This window comes from Sardina pilchardus, chromosome 20 (genome assembly GCF_963854185.1).
Source record: "Sardina pilchardus chromosome 20, fSarPil1.1, whole genome shotgun sequence".
NCBI lineage: Eukaryota > Metazoa > Chordata > Actinopteri > Clupeiformes > Clupeidae > Sardina > Sardina pilchardus.
In genome coordinates, this window is record NC_085013.1 from 11,955,623 (window position 1) to 11,980,561 (window position 24,939).

The window sequence follows — 24,939 nt, forward strand, 5'->3', positions numbered from 1 at the left end:
ACATTTAATTTAATTTATTTATCATTTAATTCTGAAAATGTAGTCCTAAATAACCCCTTGCTTGTTTTCAATAAAAATAGAAGCAACCCCTGCTTACATGTACATGTCTAGAGTAACCAACGACAGGAGAATGAGCTGGCCCTTTAAGAGTTGTAGCCTACCATTGACCACAGGCGCTTCTACTTCCAATGGGAAAGGGTAAAATTGGGAGGCTGCGTAAATGCAGTTCTAGTTGCTAGAAACGGCAACATCAGCCAGACGTCTGGTCTTGTAACAGTTAGGCTATACATTTGAAACTATGTTCTAGGTGGGTCGGGAGCAGCTACTTTCGAGTAGAAGTGGAGGGAGATCCAGAGTGCAATGGAGAGATAGTCAGAAGAACAATGTCCGCGGAAGTGGATGAAAGAATACCCGAGGAGAAGAATGCCATGGCCCTGGAGGATGTGGTTGAAGACCAGCCGTCTTCAGGCGTGGAATGTGGCATTAACAGACCCACCCCACAACGGTTTCGGGGAGCTTTTCCCACTCTTCTTGTTATAATCGCCGTACCTCTTATTGCTGTTGGTTATAAATATTATCAGGACCAGCAGCTCCGACAGCGTCATGTAAGTTGTCCATCACCAGCCTGGCGTATAGCCTACATGCAAGCCCTCGTGCTAGTCACTGGAGTACAACTACATTTTTAACATTAATTACAGTAGTAATGTTAAAGCAAACCAGTAATGTTGGGCAATGTATTGCCTTGTCTTAATGGGGAAATGTTACATTGTTCCTTTTGTAGGTGACATTCGTGTAGTTGGTTATGCCAACAGCCCACTACTTCAAAGAGAGTACCATTAAACATGCCACGTACTTGTAACAAATCAGTGTGCCCAGCCCCCGCAATTGTTCTCAGTTCCCAAGTGGTTTATTGGGTGGCGGTGCATTTGCAACCACTGACAGCCTTGCAGGAGAAGGCAAATGCACTGGGGTCTGGATGAGTGGTTTGCCAGAAGCCCTCCTCCATTGTGTAGGGTCGGCTCTGCACGCAGTTCTTTCGTGTGTTAGCCTGACCAATTCACCGCCCTCTTGGAATACTAATTCGATAAATTGGAAAACATGATGTGCTTTGACATTTCATCAACATTTGTGCCCCACTTTTGAAAAGGGCGCGTGTCCTATTGAAAGTTGCTGGACCGTGATAAACGTGCCGCAAATAGTCACAGTGCTTCGGTTTTGACTATATTCCTTCAGGAACTGGGATTGAAAGTACTAGGAGCCGACGGCCTCTTTATCTTCAATTCATTGGACACCGACCATGATTTGTATCTCAGTCCAGAGGAATTCAAACCCATAGCCGAAAAGCTCACAGGTAGTGTATCACTCAACTTTTTCCTTAAAAAAACAAAACAAAACAAAAATAAAAGCAAAAAATATCATTTTCTTTATTAATATTTTGGTTACTTGCAGGGATTGCCCCGCCATCTGATTATGAGGAGGAGGATGTGCCCAGTGATCCTGATGCAGAGACCATTACGCTGCAAGCTAAAATACAGCCCTTGGTGATGGACTCCATGACCAAGAGCAAAGATGGCTTCTTAGGGGTGGGTTAATGAGTTGAATAGTCATTTAAAACTATAATATATTGCTAACTGTGTTTCCTAAAACAAGTCGTACTGTTGTGGTGTGCCAGGTGACTCACAGATCACTGAGCGGGCTCCGTTCATGGCTGGCCCCTGCTGTCCCCTCCAGCACATTCTCAGTCAACCAGTTCAGAGTTTTCTTGCCGCCCAAAAACAAGGAGGCCGTGGGTGACACGTGGTGGATCATTCCAAGTGACCTGAACATCTTCACTGGGTATCTGCCAAACAACCGTTACATGCCTCCTCCACCTCGTGGCAAAGAGGTAGGCCTACTGTGTGAGAAGATGTGGTCAATTCATCTTCTTTCTTGGCTTTCGTTTAGGTTCAGCATTAATGCTTTTGTTGATCATTTCTTTTGCAGGTGTTCATCCACTCTCTCCTGAGTATGTTCCATCCGCGGCCTTTTGTGAAGTCCCGCTTTGCTCCACAGGGTGTTGTGGCCTGCATTAGGGCCGTAAGCGACTTCTACTTTGACATTACATTCAGGTGAGGAGGAAAAAGGAGCTTTGTAAGAGCTTTCATACTTATAGAACTCACTGAAATGCTATGGTTCATTTATACATTGGCCCCAATCCTGCATCCGTTGGGTCTGAAATCTGATGAGTCTGGTTCATGTCTTCACTGACCGATCCTTTTTACCACTGAATAAGAAAAAGTATCACCAAAGACGGTAGTGGTAGCCATGATTATATATTTTTTCTGAAAAGTAATTTTGTTCATCTAACCACCCCTCTGAACCCAAACCACGCTTTTTTTTGTTTATACCACAGAATTCATGCAGAGTTCCAGCTGAACGAAGTCCCAGACTTCCCTTTCTGGTTCACACCAGGACAGTTCACTGGCAACATTATTCTTGCCCGAGATTCTTCCCATGTCCGTGAATTCCATCTTTATGTTCCGAATGACCGGTAAGTCACAACAGACTTAACCATTAGAAGTGCATACATTTGGTAGATTATGTGTGAGTACTGAATATGTACACTAATTCACAGGTCGCTTAATGTGGATATGGAGTGGTTGTATGGAGCCAGTGAGAGCAGTAACATGGAAGTGGATATCGGATACCTACCACAGGTTAGGGGCCTGGCAAACATGATCTGTGTTTTTATTCATCTTTAAGATGTGAAATGTATTAAATCAACATACAGTTGATTTAAAGTTCAAGTATATCAATGTAGAGCCCATACATTTGTGTGTAACTAACGTGCATTAACTTGAAGAAAAGGGTCTAGTCTGGCACACACTCAAGCACACACACGCAGAAAAAACTTTGAGATATACAAACCTAAGTGGGGTTGTAACATCCATCTGCTGGGATGTAAACAGTGAAGCTTTAAAAACGTGTTTCATGCGTTCTCTGAGTAGGTCTGAAGGAATTTGAACATATCTCTGTAATAAAATATAAATGTCAGTAAACTATTACTAAACTAAAATTATTTAATCATGAACACTTTTAGATGGAGCACTTTAATACTCCAGTCATTTTAAGAGAGATATTGGAAAAGAAACATTAAACTGTGTCCTCAGATGGAACTCCAAGCAACAGGGCCATCAATTCCCACTGTCATTCAAGATGAGAATGGCAATGTGATTGACAGTCGCCAAGAGGGAAGTGAGCCTATTCAGTTTGTCTTTGAGGAGATTCACTGGACATCAGAAATCAGCCAGGAGGAGGCTACACAAAACGTTGAGGTCACCTTCTACCCTTTCAAGAAGGTATGTTGAAATGGAATCTACTGCATATTAGAAATAATGTACTGAAAATAAAAATATATTATTTTCTTTTATCAACATTTAATTTACATTTAAAGACAGTTTGGCTTTGCATTGCTGTTAGTGTGTGCTTCATCAGATGTTGTGATTTTATTCTGCATCAGGTTTCGTACTTGCCTTTCATGGAGGCCTTCAGCAAAGCCCAGGCAGAGAAGAAGCTGGTCCACTCTATTCTTCTCTGGGGGGCTTTGGACGATCAATCCTGCTGAGGTACATAATGGGGCCGTTCTACATGTATTTTACATATACATATTTCACATTTCTATATGTCCTTTTACATATATATCACTTTCTAAGTCAGCCTTTAGTTACACTACCGATGTTATACAATGATGATTGTTATAGACATCTACGGAGTTGTTATTACTGTTTTGGAATTGCCCATTTTTAGATTTAGATCCGATTTTGTCCACCAAACATTTAAACCTGTTGATCCCATATACTGTATCTTCCTCTCTCTTGTTCTCATCACAGGTTCGGGGCGAACTCTCCGGGAGACAGTCCTGGAAAGTTCGCCCGTATTGGCCCTGCTCAACCAGAGCTTTGTCAGCAGCTGGTCGCTAGTCAAGGAGCTGGAGGACCTGCAAGTATGTACAATCTTATCACAGGCCCTTGAGCTGTAGCTGAACACAATTTAGCTGCATAATTTATTGCTGGTATATTTTTTCAATACCAGTGGAATATGGAATAGTTTTAAATCAATTAGTACTAGCTTGCCTTGCCAACAGATTTGTCTGGTGTTCATTTATTTTGCTCTGTAATTTGTCTTCCCTCTCAGGCTGATGAGAGTAATCCGGTTGTGAGTCAGCAGGCCCGATTACACTTGGAGAAGTATAACTTCCCAGTGGAGATGATGGTGGCATTGCCCAACGGTACAGTGGTGAGGAATTAAACTGCCCATTTACTCACAGTGGTGTTTTTTGGCACATTCAGGTGTCGTTTAAAAAGACATATCCATAAAGTAAAATGTGTTTGTAATGCATCACCAACTGCACTATTAGGTTCTGTGGTGTACGATTGAGCTTTGGCAGATAGAAAGACCTTTTTCATTTCATGTTCCAGGTCCATCATATAAATGCCAACAACTTTCTGGATCAGACATCTATGAAGCCAGAAGAAGATGAATCTCCGTTTGGCTTCTCTGCTGGATTTGAAGATCCTTCAACCTCTACGTACATTCGCTTCCTTCAAGAAGGACTGGAGAAAGCAAAACAGTATCTGGAATCTTAAAACTGTGCCATACAGACCATGTCTACGGGAGAGGGGAAGAAAAGGGGGTTGAGGAAAGGAACACGAAATCACAAGTGACTTAATTACAGGAAGACTGGCCTCTTATCTGAAGGCACGGAAGTACTAAATCAAAGATAAGGCTCAAAGAATGCTCTGAAACTTCAGAGTTAAGGTCTGTCACACTTCTGCCTGAGAAAACCTTTTGCCTGTGAACAGTACAGAGGCTGTCAGTAGAAATGGGTTGGAGAGGGGATGTTTTTATATCCAGCCATTAAATGTATGGCGAAGTTAAACTTTAGGAATCACATTTTATAGACCAGTCAAACAACTATGCAGTACTTAACTCTAATCCCTGGACATGGACAATATCTCTTGCTCAAAATAATTTGTGCTTTCTGCTATTTATGGGGGGGTTGGGGTATGGGGGTTCCTCTAGGTAAAAGGCAACTAATGCAAGCAACCAGTACTATTATTTGTAGTCTTAATAGTTGTGCAGTATTTGAAGGTACATTTTGTGGCATGTGTACATGGTAGTGTCTAGACAAAACTGGTGCAGGGGAGAGTGGCTGCTTCCTGAGCTTGGACTGTTTGTGACGGCTTGGCCCGAAAGCCCCAAGTGGGTGGGGCCTGGCCTGATGTCTTTGTTGAAGCTGAAGGAGGTGGCCGTCTCCCTTGGTCCCGAGAGTCATCCGGCAGTATAGGAGAGCAATGCAAATTCTTGTTGTCCAACACACTCCATAGGGGGCAGCTTTTCAACCATGCCAGTCCATATGACATTTTCTATAATAAAAGGACAAGCTTAAGGCTAAACTTAAACCAAAGATGAATAATACAGTGAGATACTTAAAAAAAAGAAAAAAAAAAAGATGTAACAACTGTTTTTTTTTTAAAGTTATACATGTGTACGTCTTATGCCAAGTCTGCTTTTGGAAAGGAATGTACATTCATGTTACCTTTTTATGACATCTGGTTTCACAATTGCCAGACAAATCTTTGGACAAACATTTGCTGCCAAGTGTTTCTTGGATGTGTTTTCTGTCTGAATTATGTTGTGTGGGCGCAAGAACAAAACTGTGGTGTTTCTCCCACACAAAGAGAGGCCCACGAACATGAAAAAATGTGCCCTGAATAAATGTTGACGTTTTCAAACGTAACCTCAAGAGTGTGCTTCAGACCGCTGTAAGCCAGAGAGAGAGAGGGGCTTAACAGAGTAGAGTGATTTAGAGGGAATTTATAACCACCGTCCAGTTTATTTATTCTGTACCAAGTGAGCAGGAATCAGAGGGTGACTAATGCAAGCCAACAGTTGTACATTAAGAATGGGAGATTATAAGGCTCTTGTTAGTTCCCAAAGAATGGTAGTTTTCCATTGTTCAGTCTTTTTTTTCCATAGTTTTTTAGGATTGAACATGTACACTAGTGTATGTGCAAAATGGACAATGAGGCCAGTTGTTGTATCAGTGTGGCACAAATAGAGTAGGAGCATGCAATCTTCTGTTAAAGTTCACAGAAAAACCAACATCTTCCTTATTGTACAATATTATACAGTACTGATATTGCCTGGAGTCAAAGTTGTTTGCTAAGGCTGTGTTGTCAGTTCAGCATCAAAGACCAGACCTGCTTCTCAGTCAAGAGAAGAAACCTATACTCCACCTATACCAGACCATCTCCAGGGCAATCTGGCCAGTCACACCTTTGCAATGTTCCTTTTGAGTAGGAGACATAATACAGTTACTTCTCATACATATTGGAATCTATTCACCTTGACAACAGCGAGCAAAAGTGTGGATTTTGCATGAGATGACTATAGAGCAGAGGAGAAAAGCATCCATGAAAGATGCCCTCGGTCTTCATGTCAAGTGTCTTTATTCCTGTGAGAGCATCGGTCAAAAGACGGTTGTGTCCTTATCCAGGCGATCCAAAGGATGAAGCAGAATGCCCTCAGCAGAAGGTCCACACTTCTAGCTCTATGACGTGGAAGTCCCCAGTCTCCGACAGGCAGCAGTTATTAAAGGTGTAACACGGGCTACTTCTGCCCAGGTAGAGGGTCTCGTCCAGCCAAAGACCAAAATGTCCGCTGGGGGATTTAAAAATATCACATATATTCAATATGCAAAACCTCCCCAAAAAACAACTTAAGTTAATATTTAATAAGTTTTAAAAAGTTTGTATATACCTTCCTCCACCAATGGCAAAGGAATCCAGGTCACCTTTGATGAAGAAGGAGTTTTCCCCTGTCCACTTGAAACACTACATGGGATAGAAAGCACAGCAGGAGGTATACGACATTACCAAATTGTCAACTTCATAATCATAATCATACGTTAACACTGTTGCTTGAGGATTAAGTTTGCTGTTTTTGGCTTTTTCTTAAAAATGAGGGAATTACATAATCACAGTCAATGTCTATGTAATGAGCACACGCACTTTAAACCTAGGGTGTAACAAGAAAAGGAACGTCTCGCCGGTGCCATAAAATTTGTCACTTGGTCTCAGGGGATGAGAGAGGAAACTGCCAAACATCTGCAATACAAAAACAAAACATGATGTGAGCCAAAAAATGATTCGTAACTGAAAACCCTTGAGGGAAAACCCATAGCTGCACAGTAACACAAATCAAGCACAGCTGATGCTCACACCCCTTTATCTCTAAACTAATATAAAAACACACACAGCTGAACCAGGCCACTATTTTCAGTTCCTGATACATGACAGCTGGCCCAAACATCACAAGGTCCACTATGGAGACAGAGAGAGGGATCACCTGATCATTGGAGTCCTTGATGACGATGAGGACTGGTGAGTCTGTGCCACTTAGTTTCCTGTAGAGGGACTTGAGGCTGGCACCATGGCGTGATGTGCTGTAGGCTAGGTGCCACGTGTGCCCCACGGTCCGAGGGGGCAGTTCACTGGCAATCTGCAAAAGGCAGAGATGGTCAGCCCCCAGAGGGTTAACGACAGCCCCCCATATGTTCTGGGTTACATCAAGAGGTCTGATAGTTAACCAGGAGTGAAGTGTGTAAAGGACAATCTCTCAGAAAAGGGTTTACAGATTAAGGCATTGTGCATAAATCATTGCCACCAGGTTTAAACGGTGAAAGTTTGTTTTTCCAGTCTTCTTTACTACACAAAGGTGAATGGCTCGTCTTTGTCTCTTGCCACCGTGCACCCACCTCTCTAACATGTGAGGCCTCCAGAATGCGGCTCTGTTCCACAATCTCACACAATCCCTCAGGCTCCTTGTCCAGAACTATTGGACCTCGAACTCCTCCATCCTCTACAGAGACCATCTGTGAAAAGAACAGAGCATAACATATTCAGCCCTGCCACACACAGACACACACACCCAAACACTCACGCACACATGACAACCAGCAACATGGCCAGAATTCCATTCTGTTTGCACAACACTGCACCACGCCAGACCTCACCACCCTACTATGTCACTTGTTTTTCTCCAAGGCCGTTAATTACGTTAAAATACTGCTTTTCTGCCATCATCTGACACCCAAAACGGAGCGACTCACCTCCCAGTCTTCCCCAGTGCGGCTGTCTGTGTGTAAGCCCTCCTCGTCATCTTCCTCCTCCTCCTCTCTCTCTGCGTCAGCTCTGTCGTCCACCAGGACAAAGTCCTCTTCGTCCCGCTCCTCCTCGTCGCCCCCTTCCTCCAGTAAACACAGGTCCGGCCTGCGCTGGCTCAGGTATGCATAGAGCTCATCGGAGCTACAGTGAACAGCACAGGGGGGAAAGGCTTTAGTCTTCTCACAGCTGCTCATACATCAGACACCAGGCACCGATACTTGTTTGAAGAAATGAAACTTGAAAGTGAAAAACATGACTCAAGATATGGAAAATGCCAATACTTTCAAATGTAGCGAGAAACACACAGTGGTGTTGTGTGTGTGCAGATGTGAAATGTGGCCATGTGTATATTTTGCGCAAATTAGGTAATGGATGATAGCGGTCGGCTTAGTCACCTCTCCTGAGAGAGAGTAAACCATGAATCTCTCTGTGGTGGCGTTTTGGACTTTCTGATCTCCAGGCCTTTCTTCCTCCGCAAGGGCTGTTGTTGTCTGAACCGCACAAACATCAGCTTTCCCGTGGTTTCTGATAAGGGTCTAGAGCCTTAGCAAAGATAGATCAGGAATGATAATGAGTGCCCTAATTCTGAAAGCCACACCATAGACAACCCATATAGTAGCCAGTCAAAAAAAATATTTTAAAAGTATTACTTGATATGCTAGGATGTAATAGCTTTATAGCAAAGGTTTTAGAACATTTTCCTCTCCACAGAAGGTGGTTCAGTAACTTTCTGAGGATTGAAGACTAAATTAGGAGCCCTTGAAAGTTTCTTGCAGAGATTTGGATGTTGTACAAAATCAAAATCCTCACCTTCTCTTTGGTGCTTCAGACACTGCTCTCCTGGTTTGTCTGTGAGGGACACCTCTTTGCTGGCCGTCTCCTTCCCTCCGCAGCAGAAGGTGGCGGCAGCGCCACTCAGCACGGCCGCTCCCAGCGGCCCGGTCGTCTGCAGGGCCAGCTCCTCCAGTGGACTCCCCTCCAGCTGCCGCTCCGCCTCGGCCATGTCCAGGGTCTCGCTGGTCCCCTCCTCCTCGCCCTCCCGACCAATCCCCAGGGCCAGCCTGAAGTCGGTGGTCAGCGAAGACACCAGGGCAGGGATGGCCTCTCCCTTTGGCTGTGGGGCAGTGCTTTGTACCTCCTCATGGTGAGTCTTGACAGCAGTTTTATCACCTTTACTCTTCTTTCTCTTCCCTTTCCATCTATGATAGTAAATTAAAATGTTATAAAATGATAATAATAATCAAAATAATAATAATAAGCCATTGGTTTACATTTTTACTTTTGAAATGTGACATAGGATGGATGTAATGGCCTCATTCTCTGATGTACATAGAAGGTATGCAACTTTTAAAAACATACTCAGATGCTATTTTATAACCCCGCAATTAGGCTGGGGCATAAAATGGCCCATTTTTGCATATAGCACCCCCCGTGGGTATTTGGCACCCACATGAATAATTAAGTGTGCTTTAGCCTGCCTTGCAGTCAAAACCTGTTCGCAATAGGCTCAATAGGTTTGCATCACAGTCTACATTCGTCCGTTTGTTAGTGGTCATTTCAAAGTCGGAGATTTACATATGAAGGAGGAAACAACTGCACTCCTCATTTGTGGTAGCTTTGTGGCCATGCACCAAACTTTCCTTATTCAACAAAGCCAAGGTAAAAACAGTTTTCCATCCTATGCCATGTTTAAAATATTTATCATGTGATTATTTATCAGTTCAGTTTGGGTCAGTTTAGATTTCCAACAGCCACAGAAATAGTCACAGAAATGCATATTCACACTATACAGTCATTATGGAGGTACATGATGCACAGCATACATATATCTAAAAAGCTCTCCAAGACTGATCTCTGTGAGCTGTCAGCACGAACCTCTGTGTTGAGTCGTTAAAGTGCACGTGTGAGATGTCAGAGTAGAAGGAGACTGAGGCCAGGCTGTCAACAGCACAGGAGAGCACGTACTCCTCACACCCATGCTCGATCACCAGCGGGTGGGTCTTGCAAGGGTCAAAGAAGATCTTATTGGTTGTCACCAGCAGGATTCCCGACACAACACCCTGTAAGAAGAAAGGATGTTAGAGGCTCAAATTTATACAGTACCAAATAATCAAGAGGATCCATTAATGTGTGTAACTTCAAAAGCTGCTTTGTGCTACGAGCACTGCAACTATGACAGCTTTTAGAATGAGAGTTAAAGGTGCTGTCCAAGTTCTGTAAATGGAAAAACAACGTGGCTCTGAACGAGCCTAAAGTTACTCCAGCCAAACAACACTCCAGGAGCATGGAAGGGAGCGATGCAATTTGATTGACTGTTGAACTCTTCTTTTCACCAGATTCTAGGACCTAACTTTCAGCAAACCACAAGCATTTGGACAGTTCTTCAAATGTTATTGATTGACTTTATGACATCGTTTCCCTACCTTGGGGTCAGGACCCCATGTGGGGTTGGTTGCCTGAACTTCAAGTGTGGTCGGCTGAGATATTGGGTATCTTACAATGGACCAGTACATTACAGTAAAATATATGAAAACCTCCATTATATCCAAGTTAAGTAACTCATCGGATCCGTCATTACAATATAGCTATGTAAAAATAAACTTTGACATCCATGAGATCATCATGGGTAATAATGCTTTATCAATGTTCCACACAAAGTAGTAAAACAACTCCTGAGTTAGTCAAACAAACAAATGAGGACATATGGGGTAATATACACCACTCAACTGGATGTTATAGCTGAAATGAGATGCGCTCTCTCTCAAAACATGGTGTGAATGATTGGGGTCGCCAATTTTTTTGTGACATTAAAATAGGGTCACCTGCCAAAAAGGTTGGGAAACCCCTTGCTTTATGATATTGTAAAAAGTGTGGCACACTTACTTTGCGATCAGTGATGTAGCGGGTGCACAGCTTAAGGTACTGCATGGAGGAGGGGCCCTCTCCTTGGGAGCACTCCGGGGGGAGAGCCAGCAGACACAGCTCCCCATCGGGCATTGGCACGGCCTCCACATCCTGGAAAACACGTCAACCACTTTATCCTCTAATGCGGGGATGAACTGACTCGACACATTTCCATAGAGCTGGGTGGCTATGCATGCATATTTTGGATAAAATCAGTGCTGTCCATACGCAGAGTACATGAATCGATCAAGACTCTCCAAAACAAGACTGCTGAGACTGACTGTGCTGACTGCTTGTCGTTTTTTTTCCATTCTGTACTGCGGCTGACACAGGCTTTGTTTAAAGTCCATTTCCTTCCCCTTTTCCTCCCCACATGCGTGCGGTGAATGAAAAGCCAGACAGAAGCTAATGCTCTGGGAAAGAATCTTTTTTTCACCTGAATCAATGCTGGCGGCTTTTCCGGGGAAATTCTTACCAGGAGCTTGTCGTACTCCGCGTCCGTGGACGGAGAGATGGGGGTCACGCAGGAAGAGGCAGTGGCCGAGGGAGGAGGGTCCACGGCCAGATCCAGGTCCCGCTGAGAGTGGCGCTCGGGCTGCGCTGCCCGGGAGGCTGAGCCGCGGGCAGACGGCCTGTTCTCAGGAACACAGAGCTGGCGGAGGAGGGAAGAGCGAAGAGACGTCATGACCCGCGACATCTCCTGGACAGCCTGTCTGACATACAGTATTCTCCCACCCACGACTATTCCCAGCCACACCTACATCCCCTTTCTCTCTCTCTCTCTCTCTCTCTCTCTCTCTCTCTCTCTCTCGCACTCTCAAACCTTTCTCTGGCGTGTTTACAAGCTAGCGTCGAGTTGACGACTGATTTACAAGCTAATGCAAATATAGATGAGGGCTGGTGGAAGCCAATCGTAGGACAGTAGGAGTAGGAGTTTCACTTCCACAGTTCTAATTACTACCACTAGCACATCTTATCTCTCCATGATAAAAATAAACAAGAAGTTGTTCCGCATAAAGTGGTAGTGTGAGGGTAACAATGACATGGATTTACATGACACAAAGAGCTAGCCACACCTTTCACCATGTTAACAGAAACTTGACATAAGTAAGTGAACAAAAGATAGAACAGGTTAAACATTCTCATAGCCCTATTGACAAATGTTGTCAGTCCTTTTGCCACACTTCAACATTTCCACAAGCTTAAAAATAAACTTAACTAAACACAGAGTCAGAGGAGGCGGTGCAATGAGTCATGGTCAAATGCTCAAACCCAACAATCACTCTTTCACAAAACAGTTTAGTAGCAACTGGCTACACATGCTGATAAAACATACTCCCTGTACTACTGAAGGTCAGGTTGGCCTTATAGAAGAAGCTACAGTAAATATACTGTATGCATGTGGCAATGAAGTTGGAGGGTCCAGATTTGCTCTTACTTGTGAGGGGGTAAAAGTGGAGGTCGGGGGCTTGCACTCTTCTGTCATCACGTTCAGGACGTCGGCACTACACTGAGAGGCAATGCTGAACACCGTGTCCTCATGCCGGACCTGTGCGGCAACAAGCATAGGATTGGGATCACCGGTTGTATCTTAATATAAACATAATGTGAGTGCATCGACTTTTGTTGTTGTTGTTGTTAGAAATAATTTTCGCTGATATGTATAACTGTGAAATGAATGTGCAAACCATGATTCTGATGTTACTGTAGAGTATCTAATCTTATGTCTTAAATCAAAGTACCACTCATACACTGGACATCTGGCCTGAAATATCTGAATATGATACTGAATAAGAATAATACAGATCATGAAGTTGTAACATCTGGAATAATTGTGTAATGTAACAGAAACTCTTTTTAGAGTAATTATGGTTTTATACTACTTGTTTATACTACTATCATGCAAGATGCAATCTGGGACTATTATTGACAGATGGACCAATTGCCCTAAATAATGCCCAAGCCCAAATTAGGTCAATTTGAAGAGGAACATTAATTCATAATCACTCACAAATGGATGATTGTTTGCGAGCATATCTAAACTAATCATGTGGCTAGTGTATGTGGCTTTTTCCCAAGTGAAACATGTAAATAATGTATTTTCACCAAGACATTTACTCCAGGTTGGTGAATATCCCACTTAACTGTTGTGATAAAAAGGTTTCATATTCTTAACTCACTGCTGAAGTTCTTCAGGGGTTTGGCTGTTATAACTTACTTAAGTTCTTTATAAACCCTTGATGCGCACAACGCTACACATTTTTTGTAAAACAAAACCCCATAATTTATATCATACAGTATGTGACAGATGGCCTCTCTGTGTTCAACTCTCTCCAATCAACACAGTTCAAAATCAGCACACATTCTATATTACACTAATGGTGGTAGAAGGAAATAGAACATTACTGAGTTATCATACTATACCCTTTGAAGTGGCCTCAGTATCACTTACATAGATCATATAGAGACATAGTAAGACATGGTGTTTTCACCTACTAACACATTTGTGTTAATATCTAGGCGAAGTGAACTTATTTAGCTTATCAATGGCATAAACACACATAACATAACTACATATGAGCAGTTAGATTAACATATGAGCAGTTAGATTAACTATGTAATAATCCAACAGCTCACTACAAAGCATATTTAGTACCAATATCACGCTGTCTACATACAGTATAATACAAAACTGAACATGAATCCCATATGGTAAAGTATAAGATCTCCTTTACCAGTGCCTTCTTGTGGAATGATCTCCTGTCAAAGGCATTGTGAATTTTTAGAAATAGATGGTGTATGTCCATGAATGGAAATCAATGTCATCCCTTTTAAGTCCTTAAAGAACATACTGCGTGTCTCTGACCCTTGACCAAGTTCCCTGTTAGAACCTTTTGATCCCCTGCATTATGTAACAAGTACAACTACCAGTAATATTTCTGGTGTTTGCTATTTCTTATCTTAAGGGTGGGAAATCCTAGCGAGTGGGAGTGGACAGTACAAGCTCGGCGAAAGCACACAACTGACCGTGTCGGTGTCCTTGCTGTCAGCTCCCTCTGCTGTCTTGGTTCCTGCTTTTTCTGGCATCCGAGCAGCCTCTGGGACAGCAAAGTGCAGAAACATTTTAGTACGCGAGCAAGGTCTGTGTATTTCCCACTATGCTACTGTTGTGCTAGTTTTCTCTCCCCCAGATCCTCTGTTGTGATCCCTATGGGCTGAATGCTTTTGGCTGAATGACTACATGTCCCACTAGGCTGGCCTTTCTTCTATTTGGCCTGCTCTGGATTTGAACCAGATTAACACAAAATGGACCACTGCCCAGGCACATGAAAGACATTATGAATGTTTGAATGCTTATTAAGGTATCGAAACTCCCACATGGGCCAATAACATTCAACAAGGCTGTACTGTTCTTAAGAGGTGCATTGACACACATTTAAGTCCTTCTTCCTAAAGATGTTTCATCAGTATCAAAACCTTAAAACAAACAGTATTTTCTATCCAGTATATTAATGAACTGTACTCTTACTGATATCATTCTTTTCCATAGGATTCAATTCAGTGATTATTTCTGACATCTGTTACATCTGCTATTTCTGTTATTACATATTTACGCCATAGTCACATGTTTCTGTTGTTTGTGTAAGAGTGTGAGTGTGTGCGTGTGTCTGCACATGTGCTCGCAGATATTAAAGAGCAGATTTTCCGGTCTGTCTTATCTCCAACATCAACCCCACAACAATCCATTCAGTTCTCTCATGTTTTCATGATAAATAACACAGATTATTACACACATCCTCAACTCGTGTTCTCACAACCGGTCTGCTACAACTGCAGTGTACACTGAAAATGCACATCATTAGTAGAGAGATAAGTGCTTTGAGAAAATCAATAGATGGATACAATTGCTCACATCTGCAACTTTGCCCACTCTCAAAAGGAGCTTCCCTTTTAACCAGTCACTCACCCCCACCTACTTACCATTGAGATAGTACTGCCGCAGACGGGGGTTTCGGATGAAGGGAACATGGTGGGGGGGCGCTCCAGTATCTTTGTGTGCAGCTGTGTCCCTGGTCTGTCTGGGTGGCCTTGTCTGGGCCTGTGCTCCACTGGATGCCGGCTCCCAGGGTCCTGCGATGAACCCAGGAGGCTGGCTGACACCGGCAGGAAGCTTGGACCCCAACCTGAGACCAAACGGCAACAAATCATGTCAACACTCTTAATCTCATCAGCCTACAAACCTCACCTATGCCTCACTGCCTGCGGAGCCTCTGCTCCCGTGAACAAGCAACACCAGAAATGCTGCATAGCTCAATTGCCTCATTTGAATGCTGCCTCGTATAACACAACTTCCTCCATGCAAATAAGCCAGAGCATCTGTGGACTGAAAGAGAAAGTCCAGAGGTCAAAACTGACTCGGCCACTTTTCTTTTGGGCCTTATCCAGAGTTACTGCACAGCTAATGGGAAATCAATCCTGCTAATGCTTCAGGCTCCTGAACACAGAGGTCTGTGTGTCTGGCACTGAGAAGTGAGGCAAACACAGAACCATTTTTAATTCTTCAATAGGGACTACATGTGTGAAAACATTTCATGGTGCATGCATGCATACACACATACAGAGAGAGAAAGAGAGAGAGAGTGTGTGTGTGTGTGTGTGTGTGTGTGTGTGTGTGTGAGAGAGAGAGAAAGAGAGAGAGAGAGAGAGAGAGAGAGAGAGAGAGAAAGAGAGAGAGAGAGAAGAAAGGACTAGTGTTCTCTCTAGCCACTAAGAAACTGCACTGAGCAGCTCTGCTTTGACAACCTAAAACGGAGCATAATAACCCCTTGAAACACTGCTACAGTTGCTGCCTACACAGATTTAGCAAGAAGATATTATTATCTTATTGCATATTACTAGTCATATACATGTTGTTTAATTAAGCAGTCATCACCTGCTCTTGACATTCCCAAAGTAGCCAGCCCTCGTTTTGTCCTTTGGCTGTCGTCGATCCATCATCCATGGAAAAGGTCTAGGCCAGGGCTGGTATGGGCTGCTTATATGTTCCGCACAGGTGAGTTAAAAGCTCTCAGCAGGCATCCCTCTTCTTCTTCATCTCTACCCATCTTTCCTTTCGGCTATGTGTAGTATAGCTGAGGACAACAGAGATGGATATTTCATAGAGTAAACGGCTGTCAACTAAACCTATCCCTGACCAACTCAGCTTGCATTTCCACACTTCGAAATCATTAAGTGCACAAGATATACATAACTGACACAATCCTCCTAACTAAGTAGACATAGTTCTCACGTCAGACGCTGTGCTAACGCTACTCGCCACTGTTTAATTGACTTTCCCTTTCCCAGAAAGCATCTTCTCAATCATGACAGAATTATGTGAACAAATCGAATCGTGTTCTGCACCTCTTATTCTCTCCCAGGTAACTGACAGTAGTGTTTATCATTATAGTAACTATAATATTGTTCATTCATTTAGAAAAGTTTCAATTAGGACGTTATAACGTTACACCACCACGAAATGCAAAGTTAGCCAGCTATGTCGTCTACTGCGACGACGTAGCTAGCATGTTCAAGCAAAAATTCCCACAGACCTGCTGCATTCAATTGAATGATTCAAATTTCGTAGACATGTCAAACATGGGCCTTTCCATCAATATCGGCATCTCCCATCTCTCTTTACAACGTCATATTTCCTTTAACATGCCATTTACAGAGCTGTTTATTCAATGCCCCAAATGTTGGTATGTACCCCGTTTTCCCGAGTCAGAGATTTACATCACATCGCACTACTGAAATTGACAGTATTGGGGATAAAAATGAGAATTATGTTCACTGACCTTATTCTTTATTCAACGTGTTCTTCTGTCACAGATGCCTTTATACGCTCCATGTTGCGGTGTTTTGAGATTTTTAATACATAGCCTAGCTGTCTGCAGACCTAAGTTCAGTAGACAGACTCCGCCCCTTTGATCATCATCTGTGGTTAAAGACACCGCACAAATAATTTTGCAAGCCTGTGCATTTCTAACCCTGCACGTTTGAAGTTACTGGAACTAGAGTGAGACTAACATGGACTTAACCCTAGTGTACTAATTCTAGGTTCTATTAGACAACATTGAAATTACTATGGCGCGTTATCTTTAACAGGCAGTGTTTGTATTGATACAACAATCTATTTAATGTCATGCACATTAAGGGGGATTGTTGATGGTGCCAGTTTTAGCTGGGCAACGAAGAAACAATGCCAAACCACGTTTACAAAAGCATTTACAGCTAGAGGTTCATCACAGGCCTCTCGTGTGGATCTCACGGGCCTCTACTTTCAGAACGTTTGAGACAACTTATCTTGCTTCAGCAGAAATCTTTTGATTACTTGAACTTCTGGCACGGCAGAGTTTATGTCTGGTTAGGTTCGTTCAGAGAGGTTGACTGAAGTAAACTGAGTTATGTGACAGCATGATACGTGGCGGTGCCGGGGACCCACAGTTTGAACAGTATGTGGATACTGTATGTTGTGCTAAAAGGTACTATAGTTGTTTTTCTCCATGAAAGAGGAGGGCACCGATTTGTGACGAAAACGTCACTGTCGTAATACCTCGCATTCTATTGGTAGTTCAAATGTTGTGAGGAAGCCGGTAACCAATGAAAAGATAGAATGAAAGATTCGCCTTTCGTTGATAACGGTGGTGTACGGGGAGAAATCGCATTTTCCAACCGAGAATAGATCCAATTTGAGGGAAATCGGGCGTCTTCAGGACATGTATGTAAAGCAAAGCTTGCCAAACGCCATCTATACAGTTTCTGCGTGTAAATACTTGTTTTAAAACACATACAGTTGCAATCCAACAAGTATTGTAACGTCAACGTTATGCAGTCGGTTTGTGTTGGCTGACCTGCTAAGTCGTTAGCGATAGCTATCACAGCTAGCAGGTTACTAGCTTAGCTAAGGTTACATTTATTGGCAAGGCCGTTTATTCGTTAAAACGTAGTGTGTCAACTGCTAAAGATGCTTAGCAATAGTCTAATTATGCCGTATTGCAGCAGTTCGTTTTAGTCCGTTGATCTAGAATAACTTAATTACGCATGTATGTTGCATGTCAATGTTTTCACCGGAGTTTTAACGCTAGCTGCCTTACTTGACTAGCAAGCTAATGCTAGCATTTGTGTAGCATTTGAAGGTAACGCTAGCAGAAAAGAGATTGATGAGGCTGAAGGTCTTTAATGCCTTTGACAGTGATTTAATTCATGGCCATGTGATTGCACTGGGCGAGATTCCAAGTACCGTCAAGGCACGCATTAGACATACCCAGTAAATGACTGCGGCTTTGAAGTTAACATCGTCTCTAGCTGCCATAGGTAATATTCCAATGAGTACAATAACAAATATTAACTTGTATCTGTTATGTTGGACCACTGCATGTCGGATTAATCTTGTGTTTTCATTGCACGTTCAACTTTGTTTCACTCGCAAACTATTCCTATTCATCCTCAGATGTTGATTGATCCAGTTGACTGAAGAACGTTCGATTTTTGTCCTTTCCGACATGATCAGCAGCTGTTAGGGGACAAAACACCAGTTAAGAGACATCCAGTGTCACAACTTTAGCTGTATTCCTCTAAATACAGCCGTGCGACATGGATTCAGGAGGGGTAAGTGATTGGCCTTGCATTTAAACAGATTACAGGCGTGCGAACTGCGAACGTAGTCATTACAATGTGTGTCAATTCGCATCAGGAGTCACGGAATAGTAAAGTGTCAGAGCTGTCTGTTTTCAGGAGGTGATTCCCATTTGGCAGAATAAGCCACATGGATCAACTCGAAGTGTGGTGAGAAGAATTGGTTCCACTCTACCACTCAAACCACCCCCTCGTGCATGTTTTCAGGTACATTTTGATAGTGTCATGCTGACTGATCATATATTTTAGTCTTTTACATTTCTTGTCGAGTGTTTAGCTTTGTGTTTGCCCCCGATAGGAACTGCCAGGGCTTCCCCCCTTGAGACCCTCGGATGGTCCTATGGTGCCCACCCTGGCCGACATTGCATGGCTTGTAGCTGATGAAGAGGAAACCTATGCTAGAGTTCGGTAGGTGACACTCTCGAGAGCATCTGCATCTGCAGCATCCTCACCAGATGGTTGATTGCTTACTGAATGTTTTGAATGTAGTCGAAATTACCTTCTTATATTGTTTCATGACTGTTTTTGTCATGAATTTATTACACAGAAATTTCTCACCAAGACTTTATGTTGTGCATGTCTTGCAGAGAACATATAAAGTCACAGTTCCTTGCAGAAGCCTAATGCATGTTGTGCATTTGTGTTTGTCTTCCTGTCAATCAGGAGCGACGCTCGTCCTCTGAGGCATGAGTGGAGGCCCACACCTCTCCTGGTGCTGCATAGGAACTCTTCGGTGCCCAACTTTCGTCCGACGGGCAAACGCATGGAGGGTCTCAGGAAGCCTGGAGTGACGGCCCTCAATCGTACCACCGCGCTGCAAGATGAGCTCAGCAAGTTGCGGTCACAGATTGCCAAGATTGTGGCTAATGAATCAGGTTGGACACTTGGTCTTCATCTGGGAGCTCACAGACTTCTCTAAGGAATTCTGGTAGAAATGATTCAGAAAACATGGATTGGTAGTGTTTATTTATGTCTAGGTCATATATGCTAGGGTCATGCTGAAATGTTTCCAGTATTGGTCTACCACTATACATTATAGGCAAAGTCTTTTTAAAGCAAGTCACGTCACTCGGCAGCCATATTGGCCATGGGGACGGGCAGCGAGTTTGACCGTAACAAGACCAGGCCCTATCTAAATGAATGGGGAGAGAGCTGGATGTCCATGTTCAGAGGTGTAAGGGAAATACAAATCACATGTTTGAAATCACAATGAAAATCAGACTAAAATCGCTGAAAAGGTTTGGTATCAAGTTGTATCAAGTTAACGCTTAAAAAGCCTTTTTCTTACCGGTAATCTTGGATTGCGCACGCGTGACCGCCAAGGATCGGCAAAATGCAACGGCACTGTAAACACCCGCCATCTTTGCGTTATGAAGTTACCCCATCCATTTCAATGGGCGATTTTTCCAGTGCAGTCTCATATATAAGTGTCTCTGTTATAGGTCAGTCACTAGCAGCTTCACAAAAACATCTCTGACTGTGCGTTCACACCAAGTTGAAAGTGGTTTAACTTTATGGTAATGAGCTATGACGCGGTTCAGCGACCAAACGACTTTCAACGAACATAGAATGCTACTACGTCAGAGCGGCCAGGAGCGGCCAAAGCTTCCAAGCTTCCCACGGCGTCCTTTACAGGGCGTCCAGAGCGATTTTGGAAGCTCAAGTCGCTCTTGGTCTGAACGCACAGTGAGAGTGTGGCCATTATGGAAAGGATTTAGTTAACAGGTTGTTGTACTTGTGAAAAAAGAAAGTAGAAAATATGTTTGTCTTTCAGGTTCCAACCCCCTGACACCAGACCTCCTGTCCCCTGATGACACGAGTGTGGGCTTTTCCATGGCTCCGTTCGAGACGGCTGCCTTCCAGCCCAACCCCACTGCATCCTTCGTCATCAGCGACGTCACTGAGGAGGACGAAGAGGAAGACGAGGAGGAAGACCAAGATGATGAGGAAGAGGTGTCCGAGCTGGCGCCCGACCCCATGCCTCCTGTGTCCATGACTGCTTCGGCCACCTTTGACCTCGACAGGCCTAGTATGGACTTTAGGGAGGCAGAGGAGGACACAGTGTCGCTGTCCAAGTCAACAAGTTTTGCCGATGTCAGGGACATCTTGAAGGACATGAACCGTATGAAGATGAGCAAGGACAGGTCAGTCAGACTGCAGACAACAGAATCCTCTTTAATGTGTATCTAGTAATGCTTTTCAGTGTTGACAATTTAATTTGTCAAGTTCTGTTGCCAGTGTGTAGCAACTCTGTCTTCTGGTTCCCAGTAGATACAATCGGGGATGTACCTCTCTGAGAGAGGAAGATTCTGCCTCCCTCATCTCTGAGATCTTGAGGAAGAAATTTATACTGAAGGATGAAGACACCGCTCCAATGAAGTAGTCTGTGTCCTTTGCCCTAGATCACCCTTCTATGTAAGTCGTACAATAAACCTCCCCATATTTAGGTGGGTCCTCATAATGGCCCTCATTTATGAAACGTGCGTACGACCAAAAACAGGCGTAAAACAGGCGTACTGCAAATTTCAGTGTCGTATGGTTTTGTACTGAATGTATTTATAGTATGATGCGTTCTCTCTGCGAAAATAAAGTCTGTTGCACTTAAATCGCTCTATTTTCCTGCCTTCCTTGATGACTGCTTCTAGCTGTCAAAATTAACAAGGTTCAGCTGGACGTCATTGTGGCTCGAGATCACTTATGATCTCTTTTGGACATATAATGCGCCTTCATGTCGTAAATTCTAGGGACGAGGCCATTAAAACGAGGCTCGGGCGTGATATTTAAATTACGCTTGTTTTCAGCCGCCACATTTATCAACACACGTTTATTCTTACGCTAGAATTGGAGTGATACGAAAGTTTGATGAATCATACGTGAGCTTCGTCGTAAGATGGTTTCTGCACTCAGATATACGCTGGTTTCTACACGATAAATGAGGGCCATTATATCCTCATAGTAGGAGATGAAGGACTTCAGTCAAGTTTAAATGATCTAAAATTAAATAAACTGTAGTCTCTGAGAAATGTAACTTTATACATCTTATATGGGTACATACACTACTCTATAGTACTACAATATACACTGCAAAAAGTTAGGGATGTCAGGCTTTCGGCTGTAAGTTATGGAATATGTTCAAGCTACTATTTATCGTGAAAGTAGGACATTTAAGTAGAGGCATGCAATGGTGATTTCCAGATCAGACAATTTATAGAAACAAACGGCAACAAATTTCACCCGAAAGCCAAATATCTCTTTTTGTGAGTAGTGTATATGTGAGTGTATGTAAGTAAGTGTTTATTATCTATTAGTTCTATTAATTTGTATTAGTGCATGAAAGAGGATGACTCAAAGTAGTGTTTAGAATTAAGAACAAAGCGAAAGTATGTGTGGTGTGGGTGTTCTTCTCATCAGTAGAGATCAGCAGGTCCATAATTATTTCTTCTCTCTTTGTAGGCCCGTGTCTGTTAGCTGTGTTCCCATAGAAACCCCATAACTCAACTGACCGTGTCTCCGGCGGGTAGACCGTGGCCCTCTCCTCCCACCCAAGCTCATGGATACCGCAGATGAGCAGAGAGCTTGGACTGCCGCTCTCCTTCCCGTATCATCACTCCCGGTCTTGCCTTGCATACCCTCGGACTGCCGATTATCCTTCGATAGGGATAAGTCTCACAGAGCCAGTCTTTCATTGCGTTTGCTGCCCAGCCATTTGGACTGGATCCAGTCTTTCCACCTTCTGATACCCCATCCCCCATCATCCCGTGCAGACTTCTGTCCTGCGTAGCAGTTGCCAATGCAGATGCTCTCCTTAGTGCCGGCAAGGTGGTCTGGACAGAAGAGACCCATCTGAGGTTGAGGATGACCTACAGAATCAGAGACTGATGCCTGGATGAATCCTTCCCCCCCCCCCCTTCTTTTTGTTTTTCCTTCAGAATGGGAAGAATGCCTTCTTGCCCTATTTTGCCTCTAGTATGTCATTTTATTTGTGAAGTTCCTTTTTTTTAAAAAAAAAGAAAGAAAGAAAAATGCAAAACACACACACACCCGTACTTGAAACTGTATATAGAAACAGGCTGTCTAGAGTGTAGTCACAAATGATGAGTGTGATGATGCTATATCCTTTGACCCTTTGTTCAGCCACAGTGAGTTTGTCTGCAAACGATGCATATACATTTTAATACAATCTCCATTACTCTATCCCTCATTTGGGACATTTTCTACATTATTATTCTTCATATGCACTCTGTTTGGACCCTCAAGGCTTACGGTTAAACCTTTGACATTTTAAGCATTTGCTGCCTATAAGAACTCAAACCTTGACAGTGAGACGTAGTACAGGGCAACAGTGAAATGTGACCCATATCGTTTGCTGTGGCGTTTGCAAAGAAAATATGATTTTTGTTGTATTTTTTTGGCTTGAGTTTTGCAGATGATATATGTATATATACATATACACACCTACTGTAAAGAGGGAATGAAGTGTCATTTGTTTTTAAAAAAGTGCTGCTGTCATGCTGCCTGAGTCAGCCTAGGGGATATATTTGTGGAAACTGGGGGGGTCTTTTTTTGTGTGTGGTTGATTTGTAGGCAAAACTGCATGTGTGCCATGACTTCAAGAAAATGTTGAGAGAGACTGAATATAAAAAATCCTGTGTAGTTTGTGTGTGTGTCTGCTCTGTTCTGTTGTTGCCTTACTTCAGAAGCTGTTGCCTATTTCCATATGATATGACTGCTGTTTGATTTAGTGGTAACCTTTTGAGATATGACATTTATGACTTGAGCCCTTTGCCCTCTATTCGACTCTCATTAGAGAACACAAGTCATCTCACACCAACAACATGGTTTAGTTTGTTAAAAATAAGTAGTCACTATGGCATTTCTGTATGGCAACGAGGAACGACAGCACCCACAGAATAAAGCTACCTTCTACAACATGTTGAGGGTGTTTAGCTAGAGCAATAGTGTTGTCCCATACCTACACATGAAATATGCTCGTTATGCACCTCCACCTGCCAATCTTGACCTTTCATCAAACCTGACGGGTGAAGTTGAGTTGTTACTTAACTCAAGTTTGATGGATCTCAGTAGAGAGTTGCATAAATCTGAATTAGCTGAAAAACATTTATCAAGCTGGTTTATCCAGAAAATGAATGGACCTAAAACAAGTGTACTGTGCAAGTCCTCAGGGGTGTACATGAAAGCACCATTGTACCAAAGCAGTGAGTGAAGCATTATGTAAAGTGACTGAGATTCCCATGACAAGTTCTGAATGGAGAACATGGCCTGGAGTCCTCTGTCATGGGTTGTCATAGAAAGCGGTTATATGCAAACACACATTACGTAAACTTCATGAGCAGTCTGCGTTTGAATTTCAGTTATTTCTGGATATCTAAGAGATGAAAATCCATCATTTCTCTCAGTAAAAGGCAGGCGTGAGACTGCTGGATTATTTTAACCAGGCATGTCCTTTTTTAATTTCATCATGTTGGTTTAATACCATGGTTCTTTCAGGATGAAAGATAACTAGGAACTTGAAAACAACGATTTTGGTGTCTAATTGTAGGATGTTATGATGGCAAGAAGCAAAGCAATATCAAGGTCTCTCATATTTTCCAAGACTACTCATGAATTTTTTCAAGTGTTTTTTGCTTTGTAATCATGATTTAAGTATGTTCTACATGATTTTGTGCCCTGGCCGATACCTGTTATCTTTTTACAGGTAATGAAGCGTGAATTTGTTTTGTTTAGTCAATGATAGAAAATGTTGCTGTAAATGTTGCATTTGTGGGTAAATAAAATGGGTTGTTTTAATTCATTGAACCATGTTTTTATCTTGTTGTGTGAACCCACTAGTTAATGAAGACTAGCACAACACATTTTGATGAAGGACAATAAAGAGTGGGTCAGTGTATTTTTAGCCTGCAGTGATGTCCTGTGGCCACAAGATGGTGTCATTTTGTTCTAATATAGAGCCTTTCTTCAATCTGAGTAAAATGTACTGGGCCGTCTTCATAGTTTCACATAAACTGCTGTTTGATTTTTTCGACAATATTACTTCTCCAAGTAACAGAATATGCAATCTCAAAGTCCCAGATGGTCAAGACAGTGTTTCAGTCAACTCAAAACTCCAAGTTGCAGCTAAAGGTTTGAGCAG

The 24,939-nt window shown here is 42.9% G+C and overlaps 3 protein-coding genes across 5 annotated transcripts; 2 read left to right on the forward strand and 1 right to left on the reverse strand.

The window, feature by feature from the left end:
• Positions 1–208: 208 nt before the first annotated feature.
• Positions 209–5,774, forward strand: selenon (selenoprotein N). Its single transcript, XM_062523663.1, has 12 exons — positions 209–605; positions 1,234–1,351; positions 1,450–1,583; positions 1,673–1,885; positions 1,984–2,108; positions 2,393–2,530; positions 2,615–2,696; positions 3,150–3,338; positions 3,500–3,605; positions 3,870–3,982; positions 4,174–4,275; positions 4,458–5,774. Exons 1-12 carry the CDS (start codon positions 384–386, stop codon positions 4,623–4,625), a joined length of 1,710 nt encoding a protein of 569 aa, XP_062379647.1. The 5' UTR covers positions 209–383; the 3' UTR covers positions 4,626–5,774.
• An 81-nt stretch (positions 5,775–5,855) lies between these two features.
• Positions 5,856–17,469, reverse strand: si:ch211-15d5.11 (nuclear receptor coactivator 7). Of its 2 annotated transcripts, XM_062523660.1 has the most exons (16): positions 16,949–17,469; positions 16,045–16,243; positions 15,093–15,295; positions 14,139–14,209; positions 12,550–12,660; positions 11,587–11,763; positions 11,091–11,222; positions 10,083–10,267; positions 9,018–9,406; positions 8,603–8,750; positions 8,153–8,348; positions 7,799–7,915; positions 7,390–7,542; positions 7,053–7,148; positions 6,802–6,875; positions 5,856–6,702 (listed from the first exon to the last, which is right to left on the reverse strand). In XM_062523660.1, exons 2-16 carry the CDS (start codon positions 16,107–16,109, stop codon positions 6,567–6,569), a joined length of 2,253 nt encoding a protein of 750 aa, XP_062379644.1. In that variant the 5' UTR covers positions 16,110–16,243; positions 16,949–17,469; the 3' UTR covers positions 5,856–6,566. The 2 variants fall into 2 exon arrangements, with proteins under 2 accessions (XP_062379644.1, XP_062379646.1); XM_062523662.1 differs by lacking the exons at positions 14,139–14,209; positions 15,093–15,295; positions 16,045–16,243; positions 16,949–17,469 and adding an exon at positions 13,847–13,969.
• Positions 17,470–17,763: 294 nt separating this feature from the next.
• mtfr1l (mitochondrial fission regulator 1-like) lies at positions 17,764–24,600 on the forward strand. Of its 2 annotated transcripts, none has more exons than XM_062523664.1 (8): positions 17,764–17,871; positions 18,604–18,761; positions 18,888–18,995; positions 19,087–19,196; positions 19,452–19,663; positions 20,563–20,932; positions 21,057–21,203; positions 22,242–24,600. In XM_062523664.1, the coding sequence occupies exons 2-7, from the start codon at positions 18,747–18,749 to the stop codon at positions 21,169–21,171; spliced, it is 930 nt and encodes a 309-aa protein (XP_062379648.1). In that variant the 5' UTR covers positions 17,764–17,871; positions 18,604–18,746; the 3' UTR covers positions 21,172–21,203; positions 22,242–24,600. The 2 variants fall into 2 exon arrangements, with proteins under 2 accessions (XP_062379648.1, XP_062379649.1); XM_062523665.1 differs by having other exon boundaries at positions 21,060–21,203.
• Positions 24,601–24,939: the final 339 nt, after the last annotated feature.